At 40.5% G+C, this 18,842-nt stretch overlaps 1 protein-coding gene across 1 annotated transcript; it reads left to right on the plus strand.

Annotated features, from left to right (window-relative positions):
- The first annotated feature begins 4,294 nt into the window (after positions 1-4,294).
- Positions 4,295-17,956, plus strand: CAT (catalase). Its single transcript, XM_036384569.2, has 13 exons — positions 4,295-4,547; positions 8,101-8,272; positions 9,154-9,264; positions 10,609-10,739; positions 11,338-11,442; positions 11,779-11,904; positions 12,320-12,511; positions 13,248-13,400; positions 13,517-13,655; positions 14,652-14,782; positions 15,092-15,199; positions 15,745-15,831; positions 16,259-17,956. Exons 1-13 carry the CDS (start codon positions 4,482-4,484, stop codon positions 16,322-16,324), a joined length of 1,587 nt encoding a protein of 528 aa, XP_036240462.1. The 5' UTR covers positions 4,295-4,481; the 3' UTR covers positions 16,325-17,956.
- The last annotated feature ends 886 nt before the right edge of the window (positions 17,957-18,842 follow it).

An 18,842-nucleotide genomic window follows, 5' to 3' on the forward strand; every position in this document is an offset into this window, starting at 1 on the left:
GTAACAACAGAACAAAATATGGCTGTGTTTGGCTTTAAATCTTTTCTTATGCAGAATGAAGCTTTAATGGGCTAAATCAGGTTCCAAAATGGAAGTTTTATGAATTGCCACTGGGTAGATGCTTCAGACAATGCTGCTAATAACACAGAGAACAAACGGAGAAAAACATTCATGTAGGCACTCTAACTTGTAAGGAAATCAAATTTGCATTAACAAAAAGAAAAGTGTGTGTCTATGATGTGAAATCATTTTAATGGCGCAGTTTTGAGGAGTAAAAACACAGAACTGAGGTATCCGGGATGCTAAAGATGTTTGAAAACACCACAATCCGAGAAGTGCTGCATTTCTTACCCTCTTTTTGTTCCTTCACTGATCTCAAGAAGTAGATTGCAGCCATCTTTGCAGCACTAAATATGAAGCACAAATTCTTTGTAACGATGATCACGAGTAGTTTATGAAAAGCAATACATTATTAGTAACAATTAATATAAATTAAGTAAATTCTATTTTTGGTAAAAAAGGACTAGGTCTGGGACCACTAACCCCATACAAACCTCAAAGGTTGAAGACAACTGCTCCAAAATCACTGAAGTCATTCTCATCTACGGAGAATGAGAGAAGCAAGGAAAAACATGTTTGAAACACGTAAATTATTAATATTCTAGCACACTTTTCTATATTTGAGGCTAATTTTTTTTCCTAGTAATTTAAATCAAGACCTTGCCTGAATAACTACAGCAGAGGAGGGTGAAAAATTACAAAACACAAAGCAAAGTTTCCTATCTTCCTTTCCCTGATTTTCTTCTAGGTGATTTTTTCACATTTTCTGTGCATCTCAGTATCTCACTCTGTCCTATGACACTCCAATGTGCTATTTCCCATAAAAGCCCGACTTCCTGCCTGCTTACTTTATTGTCCCCTCAATGATCCATTAAAGCCCTTCTCTTCTGAAGATGTATTTCAGTGTTTTCCATGTTTTCCATTAGATCTGATGACTGAAAACACAAAATTGAACTGGCCACGCACAATGCAAGTTACTGAGTGACTAACTTATCATCAAAGCTGCAAAATGTGCTCAGACCTATCTTAGAGATGCAGAGATCCCCAGTTTATCATTAGCCATCTCTTGTTCCATCTCTCGTGCTCACACAGACACCTCAGCACGTGTCACCCCGGGGCTGGCTGACCTTTCACAGCGTGAACTCCATGGCTGTGTAATTGCCAGCTGGAGATACAAAATTGGCCTGGGTGTGTGTTGGGGATCAGCACAGACAGAACGTTTTGTTTATTGCATTAAAACTGACATTAATTTGTTGTTTCCATTCATAAATCTGTTCTTTTCTAAAATAGAATAGCAACCTACTTCTGTCTGTGGCTGCCATAGCTACCCCTCAATCCTCTGCCATGTCATTATTCTTTGTTGCTCTTTCCATGCTTTTTCTGTGCCCTGATGTTTACACCAGGCATGACAGCAGAAGGATGAGTAGAAAAAGTTTCTGAGGTACTGCAAATATGTTAATATTAGATATTGATAGAGGCCAGCTAAAATTTCAGGTCTTGGGAATAGATTCATTACATTATTTCATAACTGGTCCACATGCAGTAGCTGAATTTGTTTTGTGACTGAAAATACACTCAGTCATATCAAGTATACTTTTATTATGTGAGCCTGAACCAGAGCTTTGATGTTTTTCTGACCTTATTCCTTGAGGCTCAGAGTAGAAAACATATCACCTCCAGATGCATAATTTGGATCCTCTGGAAGATACAAGTTTGAATATTGAAGGGTCAATAAGCCTCCCAATCCTGTGGTAAGTGTTCTCATCAACAATCAGTTTTATTATGAAGTCAGCACACTCTCTCTCTCGTGCTTCTCTTTCCTGATCTCTTATTTTAAAAGTCATCTTGTCCCCCGTGCTTCTGTGGTGGAGTTAAACGCTCTGGCTCTGCAGCAGAGGCACTCAGAGTGTACAGATGTTGTTGTAGGGAGCTTGGGAACATTTGCAACTCTGATTTAATCACGGAACAAGCAGGGACCAAGGCAGCCAGAGAGGGCTGCTAGATGTAGCATGAAAGCTTGGGGTGCTTGTGGAACTTATTTAGCGAACGCAAGAGGCACTATTGACCTGCTACTCAGCTAATTCTGGATCCTTCCTTTGGGTGTAAATCACTGAGCTATGTGTAAACTCTATTTACAGCACAATCGTGTGTGTGACACTGACCTCGTAGTTTGTGTTTAAACTCACTTTAAATACAACAATACACGAATGCTAAGCACTCTGTGTTTTAATCTCCCCAAATCTTAATTAAGGGCAAAGTGTGGTGTGGATCATGCCTCAGAAAGTCATGTGGCAGCAGAGAACCAGTCTCCCCAGGTAAATAAAGATGATTAATTTGGAATTGTTTGAAGTTTGTTTACTTAATGCAGATATATAACAGGAGGCAAATAAAGTGCTGCAGGAAAAAAATATCATCAAGATAGAAGAGGGGGGAAAGGAAAAAAATGAAGACACCCACAGCCAGATACCTGTGGAATTCAAACCAGCATTCACTGCTTTTTTTTTTTTTCCTGAAAAGACATTTTCTAAGACAAAATTAGAGCAAGGTGAGAGGCAAAAGTATTTGTGTCACACTGAACTTTGCCTTTGACATTTCTTATGAAATGCAGTCACTTGGTTTTAGTTAAGCTGAAGTGCAAACACTGTTTGCAATAGGTGCCACTGGTGTTGCCATCTTCTCTCTCCTGAGTTTTGGTTTGGGGTTTGCATATTTCCTTAGCTGATATTTAATCTCTTGTTTGTTTTTTATACAGGCATACACATGTAAATATATATATATATGTATATGCACATATATCCTTTCCTCTAGCATATAATAAGGGTTCATAGGAAAGGAAAGAAGTTTTTGCAAGTTACTCTTACTTTGAAACAGATTTGTGACCAGCAAGTTTATCTAAACATGTTGGTCTGCTTAAAATTTAAAGTGTTAAACTGTAAAAGAAAAGCAAATATTGACTGTTCATGAAAATGTTCACATTTCCCCCAATTCGCTGGTTAAGCAAACTGAAATAGCAATTATTGATTAAAAAAAAATTATGTGGGCAATCCTATTATTAAATCTAGGTGTGGTAGGTGTAGTCTGCTGATGGATATTTTATATAAAAATATGAGAAACATAAGCAATCTTCCTTGCCCTTCTTTACGTTGTTGGTTATCATGCTGAAGCAGAAAAGATTATGAGGCTTCAAGACATGAAAAAAATGTCCCAATAAAGGTTGAAGCAGAAAAAAAAAAAGGAGATTGCTGTTCTTAATTCTGCAGAAAAGGAATAGAAGTAATGATATCCCCTGTATAGTGCAGACCTGAATTTGGGAGCTTTAACTCTAATCCATAATAACACATGGCAGATAAAGCAACTGTCTACTTGAAATAAGTTTGACTGTTCTTTGTATCTATTAAGACAAAGAATGTAGATATAATCTTTCAGATAAGGAGTTTAAGACGGATTATTTGCATTGTTCAAAGGTTTTACCTCAGAAATAGGAAAAATTACCAGCTTTTTATCATTCTTATCATCCTTAGTAGGTGCATGGGCCCCAAGCCAGGGATATTCTGCAGCATTATCAAAACTACTTGTGTCATATTTACTCACAATTTTTAAGTACAACCACATAATCCAGAACTGGGTAGGTTTTTAAGGTTAAAAATTCCAGTCACCTAAGAAATGCTCTTTTGTTGAGTGCATATGAGCAAAGTGAACCACCTCTACTCCATTTCAGGCACCAATATAAGAATAAGCCCGTATATAGTTCCACACTGATGTAATTTATATAGTTACATATTTTATATAGTTATATACCGGTCGCTTTGATTTTGCAATTTACAAATATTTTTTTCGCTGCTAAAGCAAACCCTCCCTCAGAAATTCCCTAAGTGCAGCTTTCACGGCGGCGAACCTCTAACTTTTTCTATCACTGCACAACGCCTCCACCACCAGGAGTTTTAGAAATCTGCGGCATCTCAACAATGGGATTACAGCCGAAAAATCCGTTTCGCAGGGATTCTGGTAAATTTCGCAGGGGTATTGTTAAATTTCCTTTCAATTTCAAAGGAACCCGACAGCGCCGCCAGCCTCTCCCTCACAGAGTGAGGAGGGGGCAGGACCTCCCCGCCCATGATTGACGTGCCTTTAGACCAATCAGACCTCGCGGTGGCGGCTGGCCGCGGTGCTATTGGCCAAGGAGGTAGCGGGGGCGGGCGCAGGCGGGAGCGGGGCTGTATTGGCAGTGCCTCCCGCTACCCGTGGCTGCTGCGGGCGGGACGCGGCGGCGGCGCAGGGTCCCCTCGGGGTGACAGCGTGACCGGGCCACGACCTGAGCTCCCCGCTGCTGCTGCTGCCGCCGCCTCGCCGGGAGCGAACACAGCCCCGCCGCTCCTCTCCGCCTTGCCCTTGCTGCCTCGGGGGTCGCCGGAGACCGCAAAATGGCTGACGGGCGGGACGACGCCGCGAACCAGCTGAAGCAATGGAAGAACCAGCGGGGCTCGCAGGTACCCGCCGGGCACCGCCGCTCCCCGGTACCCCCGTGCCTCGCATCCCGCGGGAGCCGTGGCGCCGGAGGGCGCAGAGCCCAGCGGGATGCGGCGTCCCCGGGGCGGCGGCGGAGGGGGAGGCGCCCTCGCCCCCTCCCGGCCTCGCCACCACGGCTTGGAGCTGTGCCCGGGAGCAGCGAGGCACGGAGGGATGGAGGCTGCCAGCTGGCCCCGAGCGACACGGGCGGGCAGCGCTGCCTGGCCGCGGCCGCTCCTTCCTGGCAGCGCCGGGGCTGCGCTGTGCCCCAGCCGCGGGCCCGCGGGCAGGGATGGGGGCGATGTTTTTCTGTCTTAAATCAGGAGTTTGCGTTTTAAGTTTGCTGTCACGGCGGTAGAGCCCGGTGAAAATGCGACTAGGGAATAATAGAAAGGATAAAGCACGTTCAGCAGTGTGTGCAGGGCCAGGAGTTGGACTCGGTGATCCTTGTGGCTCCCTTCCAGCTCAGCGTATTCCGCATGACCAGACCGAAGGGAAATTTTAGGAAGAAATTCTTCCCTGTGGGATTGATGAGACCCTGGCACAGGTTTCCCGAGAAACTGTGCCTGCCCCATCCCTGGAAGTGATCAAAGCCAGGTTGGACGGGCCTTGGAGCAACTTGGGATAGTGGGAGGTGTCCCTGTGTCCCTGCCCGTGGCAGAGGGTGCAGTTCAATGACCTTGAAGATCCCTTCCAACCAACCCAAACCATTCTCTGGTCCTATGAAGTGGACTGGGACAGGTGGCTGACTGAAGTCATAAGGGCATGTTATCAACAGCATGCCACTCAGTCATCTGAAGATATAGAATAGACTCCAGATATCTAGGTTAAGGTGTAAATGTTGCAAGAGTTCACTTCCCTTCTTCGTCATGTCGCTGTGACAGTTTCCACGTGTCGTTTCTGACAGAAATGTGTATTTGCTACTAAATACACCGTGCTGGTTTTAAGTGGCAATTTTGCAAGATGCAAGTGGATGTTTCAGTTCCCATTGGAGCTGTTAAGTCGTCTTAATTTTATTTTTTCCCTTGCTTCTCAAAGGTACAGTGTGAAAACTACCTGATGACTTGTGACTCCATCATATCCTAGCATGTGTCATAGTAGTTCCTTTTTTATCCATGAGTAATTATTTTTGTAGGGATGTCGGCTTTTCTGTAGCAAAGCAGCGTTTGAAAAGAGGCCAAGGTTAATTTGGAGATTGGGAGGCAACCCAAAGCCTGTGTTGCATAAGGAGTCATGAGACTTTAAGATAGAAAGTAGGGAGGACTTATTAGAATTTTAAAGTGAGTTGTATGAGGTGCAAAGTATCAGTAATGCCTGGAAGTGTGTACTTTGATGTGTGCTGTTTGCCACAGCAGCGACTAAAATTCTCCTGGCTTTCTTTCCCTTCTTTTTGTCATGGCAGGTTAGTGTAATGAAATACAGATCTGAAAGTTCTTACCCATCAAGGTTTGGGCTGTGTGCAGCTCCCAACCAGATGAAAACACAGGCATCAAACAAACTCGGGTCCAAAAGTAGTGTGAGAGTTCTTCTTTAAACTATGGTGTGGGTTTTTTTCCTCTCTGGAACTTACTTTGTGTGCCCCTCATAACGTTATCCTGAAACTAAAGTGACTATCTCCTTCCACTAAGTAAATGAATATTCTTTACTTCTTATGTGAAAACTAGAAAGTCTTCCTACACAAAGGAGACTGTACAGCCACAAAGCTGTTAATTTTTTTACAACCTTAATATCAACAAGTTGTGGTTTTAGCAACTACTTCTGGTGGCCTTAAATATTGGCGTTATAGAATAGTCTTGTCTGTAATAAATATGCAGTGGAAATATACTGAGAACAATTTCTGCTCTTGCATATTTCCCATAAGAAGCTATAGATAACCTTTTGATTTAAGCAGATGTTTGTTTGTTTGACTTGAAATACAAATTTGGCTTTATTTAACTTCCCTGTAACTTTCTGACATCATGTTTATGTTTGTAACCAGTTACTTATTGTCTTTTGTAATGTTTGTGCAGATTTCGGTGTAGGTGAGGGTTCCAGGCATCCCAAAGGAATTGGATTTATGCTTAAAGCTTTATACTAATGAAGTGGTGAAGGTGCAATAAAGAACGTGGATATTTTGGGAATCCAAGCCAGCTGCAGTAGCACGTGCTGCACGTTAGTAGCTACACAGTGGAAATGCACTTATCCTGTCAAATGTCTTTTATGTGGTTATTCATGGACCTGAGTGAAACAAAGGTGTCTGGAACTCCCTGTGTTCTCTGCCTCATCCAGAGCTCTGGGTGTGGATGTGAATAATTGTCCTTTCCTTGTCTTTCTGGGTTGCCTTTTGGGGGGAATAAAGTCTTCTATCAGATGGGGATTTTGTCTGTTTGCAGTAATTAACCCCCTTAAAGCAGAACTTAGGGTAAGAATTGGAACTTTATGCAGTCACTGTTAGAATAATGAATGCTTTTCTCATCAAGAGTTGCTTCTTCCTTCTCTCCACCATCCCTTTTCATTTATAGAACTTTAAAAGGGGGGAGAACTCGTCAGGAAGGGCTGAGGGAGTTTGTGCTGGTGACGTTCAGGTGTGTGGATACTTCTGGATAGTGTGGATAGAGAGGCCATATGGAATTATGTCATTTTAGTGCAAGCTATGATTCTGTTTGAGCTCACCCTGTTGCAAATTTTGTCTTTATTTTCTTTATTTTTTCCTTTGTCCTTATTTGTTTTTGTGTTCTTCTAAGTCCTTTACAGGGGTCCTAACAATAAATGTACTCCAGAGAAAACTGAAAACTGTGACCAACAGGTCTCTGGAGCTGATGTGCCTTTCTCGCTACATTTTCCACAGCACCCAGTAAAACAGGAATATTGCCTTAGAGGAGCATATAACCCCACATGTGATGCAGATAAAGTCTTTTCCACTAGAATCTTTTTATGAGAAAGTAGGAGTGCACTCAGTTCTAGTGCAGGTGTTTCTTGAAGCTGTAGGACATTTCCTGGCAGTAGAGCTTCTTAGGGCTTCTGTTAATCTTAGTCCTTCCATGGTGCAGGAGTCTGAAATGATGATTCCTCAGGTGTTCCTACTTCTGTTGTTTTCCATAACTCTTCCAGACCAACACTAATTAAGGAAACCCCATTTTAGTCTGGCTGTAGCTCTTTGCTTATGTCTCTACCCCTGTACTGACATTACCACCTTCTTCCTCTCCTTTCTCCCTTATTTTCCAGCAGCTACTCCTGTTTTAGTTTTTTTTTTTCCATCCCATATTTTTCTTGAAGCGAGATCAGTAGTCCTGAGAAGAAACATTTCTGAACTAAAAAACGTTCCTGGATTTTACATGACTTAACTCCCCTTCTCAAATTGTCCTAAAACTTAGCTTTGTAATTTAGGTAAACATCTGTATGTTCTGTGATTTCCCGCAGAATCTCAAGTCATTTTGCCACTTCTTGTTGATATGTTCTGTGACATGTAATGGTTGAAAAGTCATGCACATTGTGTGGCTCAGATCCAGAGGGGTTTTAATTCTGGTGTTGAAAGTGTCTTTCTCTTGCTTCCAGAAACCAGATGTCCTGACCACAGGTGCTGGGAACCCCATTGGGGATAAGCTGAATATCCTGACAGTGGGGCCACGTGGACCTCTTCTTGTCCAAGATGTTGTTTTCACTGATGAGATGGCTCACTTTGACAGAGAGAGGATTCCTGAGAGAGTTGTGCATGCAAAAGGGGCAGGTGTGTTTAAAATCACATATTTTCTCTGTGTAGAATTAAAGAGCTTTTGAGTAAATGTGTAGATTGTGGTGCATAAATTACATTGTTGTTTATGATTTAGTGTTACTAGCTATAATAAATCTGTAGAAACAACAGTGGTAAGGCCTGGTTTAAAAGAACTCAAAACTTGAAGCACTGAAAAATTATTTACAAAAATGAGAGAAAATGTGGTTATAGCCGTTCAATTTTTACTGTATCTGTTGTAGTCTCTGCTTCTTCTGTCTGTTCCTCCCCATCTCTATTCTAGTTAATGTTGTTTGCATGTTACTTAGTAGAGAATTTGGCTTTGTCTTCTAATGTATGTCTGCCAAAGCAAGCTGATAATCTTATATTTAAACTAAAAAACCTTAAACCTTTAAAAAATTATTAGTAAGGTAGAATTATTAGTAAGGTAGAATTAGTACCTTGAGTTTTGTCATGTATTGCCCTAGAAAGAGCAAATACGGGGCTGTATTTAAAATGTGACTGTACATGGGAAAAGTTCCTCTGTGGGGGTGGAAAGGATTGTGTTGCTTCACCCAGCTTACAGATGCACCAAAAATTCTGCAACTCGTAGAAGGATTAAAGAAATACCTGCCTTGTTCCCAGATGAATACACAGATCTTGGCAGAAGAGCATCTTCTGTGCTGCTGCAGGGAGCTGCTAACAGTCAGTTAAGGAGGAGAGAGAGAGCAAATAGTTTGTGTTAAATCAGTTTCATTTTGTGAAAGAAAATGGAGTGTTTAGAGCGTTGTTTAAACTGGTGTACTTCCCTTGGACTTTAAATTGTATCTTAACAACAGACAAGCTGGGAGTGAGAGGAAGGTACCTAGATCTGATATTTTGAACTTGCTGTTCTTCAGGAGCCTTTGGCTATTTTGAAGTCACCCATGATATCACCCAGTACTGTAAGGCAAAAGTGTTTGAGCACATTGGGAAAAGGACTCCGCTTGCCATCCGCTTCTCCACTGTTGGTAAGGCTCTAAATTCACTTTGTGTCTTCTGCATGTGTGCCCTGAGAGCACTGTTTGCATTGTGGGGCACTTAAGGGTGTCTGCAATGCTTGCTTCATCTTCTCTGAAATTCACTTACATGGAAGACCTTAAGCAGCTTTTGCCCCTTTCTGTCAGAGCTCTCTGGAGACACTTTTCTGTCTGAAATGTGAGAGAGAGGGCAGCCCAAGCTGTTTTTTTTTCTGACCGAAAACTTGCTTTGTTTCTGGTTGGATCACAATCAACACTAATAAATTAAATACCTATGATCTCTTATGCTGCAGGAATGTTTTAGGGATGAATGATAATCTAAGTAATAAACTAAATACTGGGCAAATAAAAACAATCTGCCATAAATAAACTCTGATTTCTTAAAGATTGGAATTCACAAACTAGCAAAATCTTAAATGCTATTAGTTGAAGCTGATTGTGATCAGTAGCTTGTCTGATAGAAAAACTATAATTCATGATGTGGATGTATTTAAAAGGAAAGAAATCCTAATGAGGATTCAGTTCTGGAAGTATTGGAGAGAAAAAAGTAGTCCAGCAAGGCTCAGGGAGCTGCTGGCTTTGGCCTACTGTCTGTTTCCAGTCTTAAATCCCTTAGGATTTAGAGGGTCCTGAGTGTTGTACAGGGTAAGGACACTGTGTTGAGTTTGAAATGTGGACTGCTGGTGGAGCAGGTTGTTGCATCCTTCCCTTCCCTTTGCCTGCCCTGTTTGGACACATTCCCTCCCTGCTCTTCTGGAATACCCAAGGTTTTTAACGAGAGAATGAGCGTCCTACTGATTTCATCACAATTCAGCATTAGCTGTTCTGAGCATTTCTGGATCACTTCTGCTCAGGTGTTGTGCTAAGCACTTGTGCTCTGGTCCCATTGAAAATCCCATCCTGGGTGAAGCAGGAGGAATTAAAAGGATTACAGCTCTTCCATAGTGTTTTATTAGGCACGCTGGTTAGATTGCTACCTTTCAGATGAGAGCTTTCCCACTGGGATTTGGTGCATGGAAACAAATGTGGGTTGAGATGATTCAGCCTTAAAATCTGGTGATGTCTCTCTTAGTGATAATGCAAATTCCACTCTTAATTGGCTCAAGTGGATATACTTGGTTTTTTCGTTTTTTTAACTGTGGCCTGAATGTTTGATTGGCTTTACACTTTGAAAACTCACAGTGCCTGAAGCATTGTTGAAAATATTCCTACAGTTCCTTGGTGTAGAAAAGACTGGAACAAACCTTGCTCTTTTAGGATTTTATAGCCTATTTTCAGCTCATATTTATATGCATTTCCTATCCTAACACTTCTGTATGTTCATGTTTCTTCAAGCTGGAGAATCTGGCTCAGCTGACACAGTTCGTGACCCCCGAGGCTTTGCCATGAAGTTCTACACGGAGGATGGGAATTGGGATCTTGTGGGAAACAACACTCCCATCTTCTTTATTCGGGATGCAATGTTGGTGAGTAAGCACAAAAGGTGAGGGTACTTTGTGAGAAAGCCCAAAAGCTCATTTATATCTTGTTTTGGCTTCACTCAGAAGCAAAAAATTGGTTGTTGGTCAGATTGAACATTTTTTACTTAGAAATATGTTCTTAAACAAAAGTAAATCAAGAACTAAAGCTTGATAACTTAAGTGTTTTCATACTTTTCACTTGAACTTTTCACTTCAAAACCTTCTTGCCAATTCTTTTTATTAAATCTGGGGGTTTTGGTCTTTTGGCATTAGTTTGACAGCAGCTAGCAGAGGGGTTTTCCTTGAGTGCAGGAGTTCTGCACAGATATTTCATAGTATCTCTGTATTCATTTATGAGTCACATAAACACAAATATACAAATCTGAACAGCTTTATCTCTCACATTATCAAACACAAAATGAAAGCATTCTTTATCTCTGTTTATTCTAATTATGAATGTTTGACATTCATTTTACTGACTGGTCGGTGAGTTCATTTGTTTGGCAGGAAGGGTATGGCAGTAGAAGATTTTTTCTTTCAATGACCTTACAGCTTTGACTTTTTTTTCCCTCTCTTTTTCCTTTTCCCCTTCTGGACAAATTAGTTTCCATCCTTCATCCATAGCCAAAAGAGGAACCCTCAGACTCATCTGAAGGATCCAGACATGGTGTGGGACTTCTGGAGTCTTCGCCCTGAGTCTTTGCATCAAGTAAGCTTCTCCCGTGACTTTATTTTGTATGATTAAGATAATCATGTTATGACAGCAGGTTCTTAACTCTCTCTTTTCCATGTTTAATTTAGAAGTCTACGTAGTCTTATTTATATTTTATTTAAATAGGATTTTAAATTATTCATACTTATCTATGCTTACAGGGGAGTCAGTTTTATTTCATTAACACTTAAAGTAGAAATTCCTCAAGGAGTTCCTGACAACATTAACATAACTCCCAGTGATGCAGATTAACACAATAAACAAACAGTCTGGAGTGAAGACTTTCTCCTTGATATGCTGAGCCCATTCATAGTGTTGGATCCTTCTCTTCAGGTGTCTTTCCTGTTCAGTGACCGTGGCATTCCTGATGGCTATCGCCACATGAATGGATATGGATCACACACCTTCAAACTGGTTAATGCTGATGGAAGAGCAGTTTACTGCAAATTCCATGCCAAGGTATTGATTTTTTTTTATTATTTTTATTTGAAACTATACATCATACTGGATAAAAACCATAAAGATCTGTGACTTTTCGAGTTTAATTCAGGCTCAAAGGTTTGTGGAGTCCTAGTTGAGTATCAGTTTCATACCTTTAACCAGTAGGAGAGGTATCTTTCTTCTTCTATTCTTTACTAGACTGTAAGAAACTCTTATTTGGGCATCTGTCTCTTGTTAATGGAGCACTATCAGTGAACTGATTTTTATCTGGAAGGCAGCTATTGAATGTACTATAAATCTAAACTCAAGTTACTGGGAGTTAGAACTTGGACAATCTCATTCTTGGATTATAAATCCTGTTAAAATCCATTCTTGATGAATCATCTCTGTAGTACTTTCTGCGTGCTGTAACTCGTGCTTTCATTGCTTTTAGACTGACCAGGGCATCAAAAACCTTTCTGTGGAAGAAGCAGGAAGATTGGCTTCTACTGATCCTGACTATGCCATACGGGACCTTTACAATGCCATTGCCAAGGGGAACTTTCCTTCATGGTCCTTCTACATTCAGGTTATGACCTTTGAAGAAGCAGAGAAGTTCCCATTTAATCCTTTTGATGTGACGAAGGTATGTCTGATAATTCTGGGAATATTCAGTTTCAGGTAGTTTTTAAGTGTATTCTTTATTGTAGAGCCACGATGAGCCAGGAATTCTGGAGATGAAGCTGTAGTTGCGTTATATCTGGTGTTACTTTTCCTCAGGGAAATATGGATATGGCTTGATTCCAGGCCTGTAGATCCCATGGCTCTTCAGAAGTGTGATCTCAGATCAGAGTCACACCCTGAGCCTTGCTGGTCTCGTTTTGTCCCACTTCCAATAGCTGCTCCTAGGAATGCCTCATTGAAAGATAATGACAAACTAGTGTTCCATAAACTCTTTTTTGCCTCTAACACCGTTCTCCCCAAGTGGCTAAAGACCTTTGAACTTAAAAAGTGCAGCTCAGATGGCAAAGAAAAGGCCAGTTAAGCCAGTTAAGCATTTTGAAGGAGCTGAAAACATTTGTGCCACCAGTTCCACCCACGCCCTGCTTCCCTAGGCAGCTTTTCAAGGGCCTGTGGGTATTTCGTTCAAGTACTCAAGTACTGAGATTATACTGGGATGATGAAATAAGTTGCATTAATAATCTGTGTTAATTGCAAAAGGCTTCTTAAAATAAGACATTCCTCAATGTTTGTTAAGAGAAAAGAAACTCAGTAATATATTTTCCTAACCTAGACTGAAATCGGGTGAATTCTGCCTGGCAATTAAGCTGCATAATACTGTAATAATGTTGATTTCACTGGATGTGTGTTGTGTCTTACAGGTTTGGCCTCATGGTGACTACCCTCTCATCCCTGTGGGAAAGCTGGTCTTGAACAGGAATCCTGTCAACTACTTTGCAGAGGTGGAACAGATGGCTTATGACCCTAGCAACATGCCTCCTGGAATTGAGCCCAGCCCTGACAAAATGCTGCAGGTAAACAGGAGGTGTGACCTGAGGAGCATTGGTTACTTTGCTGCTCATGAAAGCTTTGAGTTGACATGCCCCTGTGTTTTACAAGTGGTGGTTCATGTTTGTGCTCAATGTTTTAGGGGCGCCTCTTCTCGTACCCTGACACCCACAGACACCGCCTGGGCCCCAACTATCTGCAGATCCCTGTCAACTGTCCCTTCAGAGCCAGGGTGGCCAACTACCAGAGGGATGGGCCAATGACTGTTTCTGACAACCAAGGTAGCCAACTTTCAGTATAATGATGCTTAGTCACAGGCTGCAGCATTCTCTTCAATTCACAGGGGGCTTAATATCCATGTTTATTATCTTTACATACTTGTGTAGAATGTTTGTATATCTTCTCTGTTAATCCAATAAAGGAGACTTGGGATATTTGGATACAAGATGAGAAGTTTTTTCAAAAGTATAAAAAGCAAAGAAAGCTTAATAAAAAGACCTTTAACAGGAAAGCAGTTTGTGGGAGAATACCCACAGTTAGGTTTTAGAGACTGACTTGGCTCAGTCCACTTCACTAAACTGCTTTGCTTTCAGATTTCTGAGAGATTGTGAAAGACAAAAGTGAAAATGCCAAGAGTAGAGCTGTCACTTCCCTTCTACTGAGCAGCTTCTGTTCTGTCAGGGTTTGCCCAATAGTGGCTGTTTTCCACCTGAGAGTAAACAAGGATGTACTTAAGCTGTGGCTCATGCCAAAATATGTGTTCCTCTGGGCTATGAATTCAGACACTCGCTGAGGGAGGAGAGGGAAATATTTGAAAAACAGGAACTTGAGGACAGCTGCTCTTGTCCCAGAATAGATAATGAGTTTATTTTTATGCAGTTCTCTTAGTTCACTAGGTGTTTAAAATACACCCCCTACACAGGGAAGCATTGTAGTACAGATATGTGAATGATTGTGTTTTTATGCTGCCTTAAACTTCAACAATGACTGTCTATTATAACTGAGAAATATTGTTGTGAGAGTGGCCAGCTTTTCTTATTTTTGAATCAAATCAATATTCTCTGAAGAAAGCTAGTGGAAATTCTCTTTGTAGTAGGTGCTGTTAAGTACTGGCTTGAAGGTCTGGACAGAAAAATGCTGACAGCTGTTTTTAATAAAACTAATAGTAACTGAGTAATTGATTTAGATTCCTCCAAGCAAATAACATCCTCTGTCTTCTGACTTACTTGAAAGTGCTGCCATCTGATTGATTTGGTTTGGGGATTATTTTTTTCCAGGTGGTGCTCCAAATTATTATCCAAACAGCTTCACCGGTCCTGAGGATCAGCCCCAGTTCAAGGAGAGCCGCATGTTTGCTTCAGGGGACGTGCAGCGCTTCAACAGTGCCAATGAGGACAACGTGACCCAGGTGGGGCTGTGGGAAGGCTTTGTGCTGCTTGGTACACAATGAGGAGTGTGTAGGGTGTGGGTTAGTGTGAGTTCTCACAGAATCTGAAATTCAGATTTTGGGCATTGTTAGGTAGAGGCTCTGACTTGTTTTCTTGCCATTATTGTCTGGAGAACGAGTTGTTGGCATATTTGCCAAAGAAAAACCCTGACAGATTGGATGCCTTTTAGATGTTTTGAGTATTTTAAGTGTTGCTTGACTAGGAAGTGAAAGCTATTTTTATTCACTTTTGGGACTATCAAAATAAACCTTTATTTCCTTTACGGGCAGGTGCGAGAATTTTACCTCAAAGTGCTGAACGAGGAACAGCGCCAGAGGCTGTGTAAGAACATTGCACATCATCTGAAGGATGCCCAGCTCTTCATTCAGAAACGAGCTGTAAGTGCCCTCTTTGGGGTTTATTCCAGGTTTTCTACCAGCCTAGTAACATTGTCATAATGGCTTCTGGAAAGGAAGATTAGGAATTCTCTGAAAAGGCTGGATTTTTTTCTTACTCAGGAATTCTCATACTCAAATATTTGCCTATTTACACAATATAGCATCAATATATAATATGTTAAAGTAACTTTTTCCTGGGGGGAAGAATGGGACAGGTGTTGAACATATGTTTAGCTTGCTGTTTTAAAATTCAGATGACTGCTAGAGTAAGGTTTTGCTCTAAACAAGGAGAAGGCAATGAGGGCCAAGGAGGGATTGGATCCTTGTCCTTCCCAGGGCAACTTTGTTTAAATTGGGAATGAGCTCTGTGTTGCACAATAGAAATAGTGTTTGAAGATGTTCATATCTTGTTTATAACTGATCAGAATTAAGCTTTTTTTCCTGATGATACCTACTGCTTGTAGCCCAGGAGGTGTGGTAAAGAACCCTCTTGAAATGGAGGAAAAAAATTCTTATTGCCTTTTCTGCTTTGTCTTCCTGTGCAGGTGAAAAACTTCACTGATGTTCATCCTAGTTATGGAGCCTGTATCCAGGCTTTGCTGGACAAATACAATGCTGAGGGTGGGCAAAAGGTATAGTAATGATTTTTGTAGCTGCATTTTGACTGGCTGTGAGTTATTTTGGCTTCTCCTGGAAATCCAATGACATGAGAAATTAGTCTTGATCCCCATTTGAGCTAAAGGCCAGAAGTCAGTGCTTGTAGAATTGCAGAATAAGAAAACACCACTCTAATAACAATTAAATGTTGATTAACTGGTGATGTGCAAAGACTTGGTTTCAGTTGAGGTTTGTAGGGTTTCTGGAAGGTAGCTGCACATGATATAAAATGTGTTCAGGTTGGTTACCCACCCTTTGAGATGGTAAGGAAACATTGCCACAAGCCTTTCTTGGGCTCAGTGCTTGCTCCAAAGAACAGCAACTCAGTTGATTCAATTTTTTCCTGCAGTTCTTTACTTTAAATGGAACTTGCTCTGAGTTTTTCTGTTGCTTTATTTTCAGGATGTAATTAGAACATATGCACAGTCCAGAACTCGTATGTCTGTCAAGGAAAGATCCAACCTGTAAATCTACAGAGCTGCTCTGAATTTTGCATCCTTCCAGCTGTACAAGAACCTGTCCAACGCTTTAATGAATGTAGCAGACTTGGGCCCAAGCACAGGAGTGTTTTACAGGTGTGGTATAATGAGCTCTCAAGTGCTGTCTGTACTCGAAACCAGGTAACACAAGCTCCTATCCTAGTGCCTTTCAACACTAGTGCTTTACTGCTTGATAACAACTTAGGGGATTTTTAAACAACTCATGGATAAGAAATTGTTTTAATTTCTAGGAGCAAACAGAAATTTAATCAAAGTACTGCTTCATTTTTTTTGTTGTACAACTTTCTTGGCTGAATCACACAGTAGAATTTCTATAAGGGCACTGTGATTGCCCTCATGGAGAAACTGCTTAAAAAGTTGATGCTGTTCAGTATTTCTAATAAAATAATTAATTACCTGTCTGTATTTATAAATACATCTCTTGAATTTCATTTTTGGCCTTCCAGAAGTAAAATGATACCCAGTACTTTGAGTAAAATGTTGGTATGTCTCATTCTTTATGAGAGAGACAAAGCTAATTACAGAGTTTAATCTAAATACAGTTCAGTTTTATTCCCAATATATATTTTAAGATCATCTTTGCTTACTAATGCTGTGTTGGGATATAACTGACATAAAGGAGGTAGCAAAGGATATTTTATTATTCCATGTACTGTTCAACCAAATTGATTACACCTTATAGCACTTTCAGGGGTAGGAGAGTAAATTGTACTTTCTAAACTGTAAGAATTTAAATAGAAAATACTAACATGCCAAATATTAATAAATAAACCTTCTAATGCATTAATATTGAAATTCAAGCTCAAGAAATTTCAAAACCATTCCCAGTGGTTGCTGAAATTCTTGTTGTACTGCAATAATTTGCTGTTGCTATTTCTTGATCAAGCCAGGGCTAATTTTTAGTTTGATCCTTTCATTAAGGCAGCATGTTTGTATGAATGTCAATATCTAGTAAATATGTCTAAAACCTGATTTGAGGCATGCTGTAATGTTACCCAGCATTTGCAGTTTAGTTCCATTGTGCAAAAAATCTTGGGACCCCAGTTATGTGATAATTATTATCCAAGCTAAATGCAAAGCATTTCAGAGCCCAGCTACTGCTCTTAACTCAGGCAGATGTAAAAAATGCAAATCATAGCAGTTTGGGGGTGATTTGTCAATAATCACTGCATTTCTGGGTCTGCCTTGAGTTGTATTTTGACTAGGATTACTTCCTGATTTAAGTGTGAATTCCTAGGAATGGTGGCAGGTAAAGAAGAGTAGATACTAAATGCTGTTCTGTTAAATTTCAGAGAATGTTACTTGCTCTGTGATTAAATTATCTACCAACCTCTTGTGAAAAATCAACTGGGGTAGAGGTGCAGTAACATAATATGAACTGATGACCTACTGTATTCTAGGATTCCATTGGCTTTTTACCTGATCAGGCATGTGGGATTATCAGGCATGATGATTGGGTGGGAATATTTTGTGCTGGAGAGAATCCTGACAAGTTTTGGAAAAGAGTAAACAAGGCCTGGTCTTCTAATTTTGGTTGTGTCTGCTAAGTGATTTATATGGTTGTCTTCTTTTATTTCTGAAATAAATGGAATGAAAAATCTCTTGGCAACATGTTTTCTGTGCAAATGTCTTCAAACACTTTGTGTTAATCTAGGAAGTTCATACATCCCTTCATCTGTTTTTCTGGCGGTGGTGCAGAAGCTGTAGGTTGGATGTATTTTCTGCAGATACCTTTGTTTTAAAAACTCACATGTCAACTCCACAGTTGTGTTTAAATGACTTAAATGGCCTGTGTTCTATGCTAAACTGGCCATGACAAGTGTACAGAAAACTTAGCTTTTCCCAAAGCTGTGGAGAGCACTAGGCAACACTGGAAGGACAATAATGTTATTTCTTAAAAAAACAAGACAATAAATCCATTTACACCTTCTTATTTTGAGACTAACGAGACTGTTGACATTACAGAACAGCAGTTTTGTTTTGTTTTTGTGTTCTGTTCAATTAAAATCAAACATTCCTTTGCCAGGTTGTTGCAATATGATTTCAGTGATCTGTAAATCAGAATTGCTCAACATTTTCTTATTCCTGTTGTATTTTAGATGCACATCTCCAGCAGTGGATTTGGGAATGAATTTGAAACTAATGTTTGGGAAATTACAGCTTCTCCAGCAGTACCTCTTCTTTTAATAGGCCTTCATTCCTAGGTTATTTTTCCTTCCCCAATATGTTGGAACATGAATATCCAAAAACCATGAGCAGATTTCAGAATCACATTTTTTATAGTGAACTGTGCCAGGAGATGAGGAAGTTTATGGGATTGCTAAATGTTATGTGGGGAGAAAAAGGGTGAGATAGGTTTCAATCAGACTTTCCAGTGCTTCAGAGATGTTGGAAAAAGCCCTGATTTCCTTTCTGTAGTGCAGCTTATTGATGGGAATTGCCTGCTAAGCAGTGTTTGGGTATCCATAATTTCAGCTTCCAGTAAA

The sequence above is a fragment of the Molothrus ater genome, chromosome 6, assembly GCF_012460135.2.
Source record: "Molothrus ater isolate BHLD 08-10-18 breed brown headed cowbird chromosome 6, BPBGC_Mater_1.1, whole genome shotgun sequence".
Taxonomy (NCBI): domain Eukaryota; kingdom Metazoa; phylum Chordata; class Aves; order Passeriformes; family Icteridae; genus Molothrus; species Molothrus ater.

Bases quoted from the DNA above. Each gene is read 5' to 3' on its own strand.
- CAT (XM_036384569.2), top strand. From the start codon at position 4,482: ATGGCTGACGGGCGGGACGACGCCGCGAACCAGCTGAAGCAATGGAAG. The intron at 13,656-14,651 runs GTAGCCAACTTT...ATTTTTTTCCAG, and splicing joins GACTGTTTCTGACAACCAAG to GTGGTGCTCCAAATTATTAT. The intron at 15,200-15,744 runs GTAAGTGCCCTC...CTTCCTGTGCAG, and splicing joins TCTTCATTCAGAAACGAGCT to GTGAAAAACTTCACTGATGT.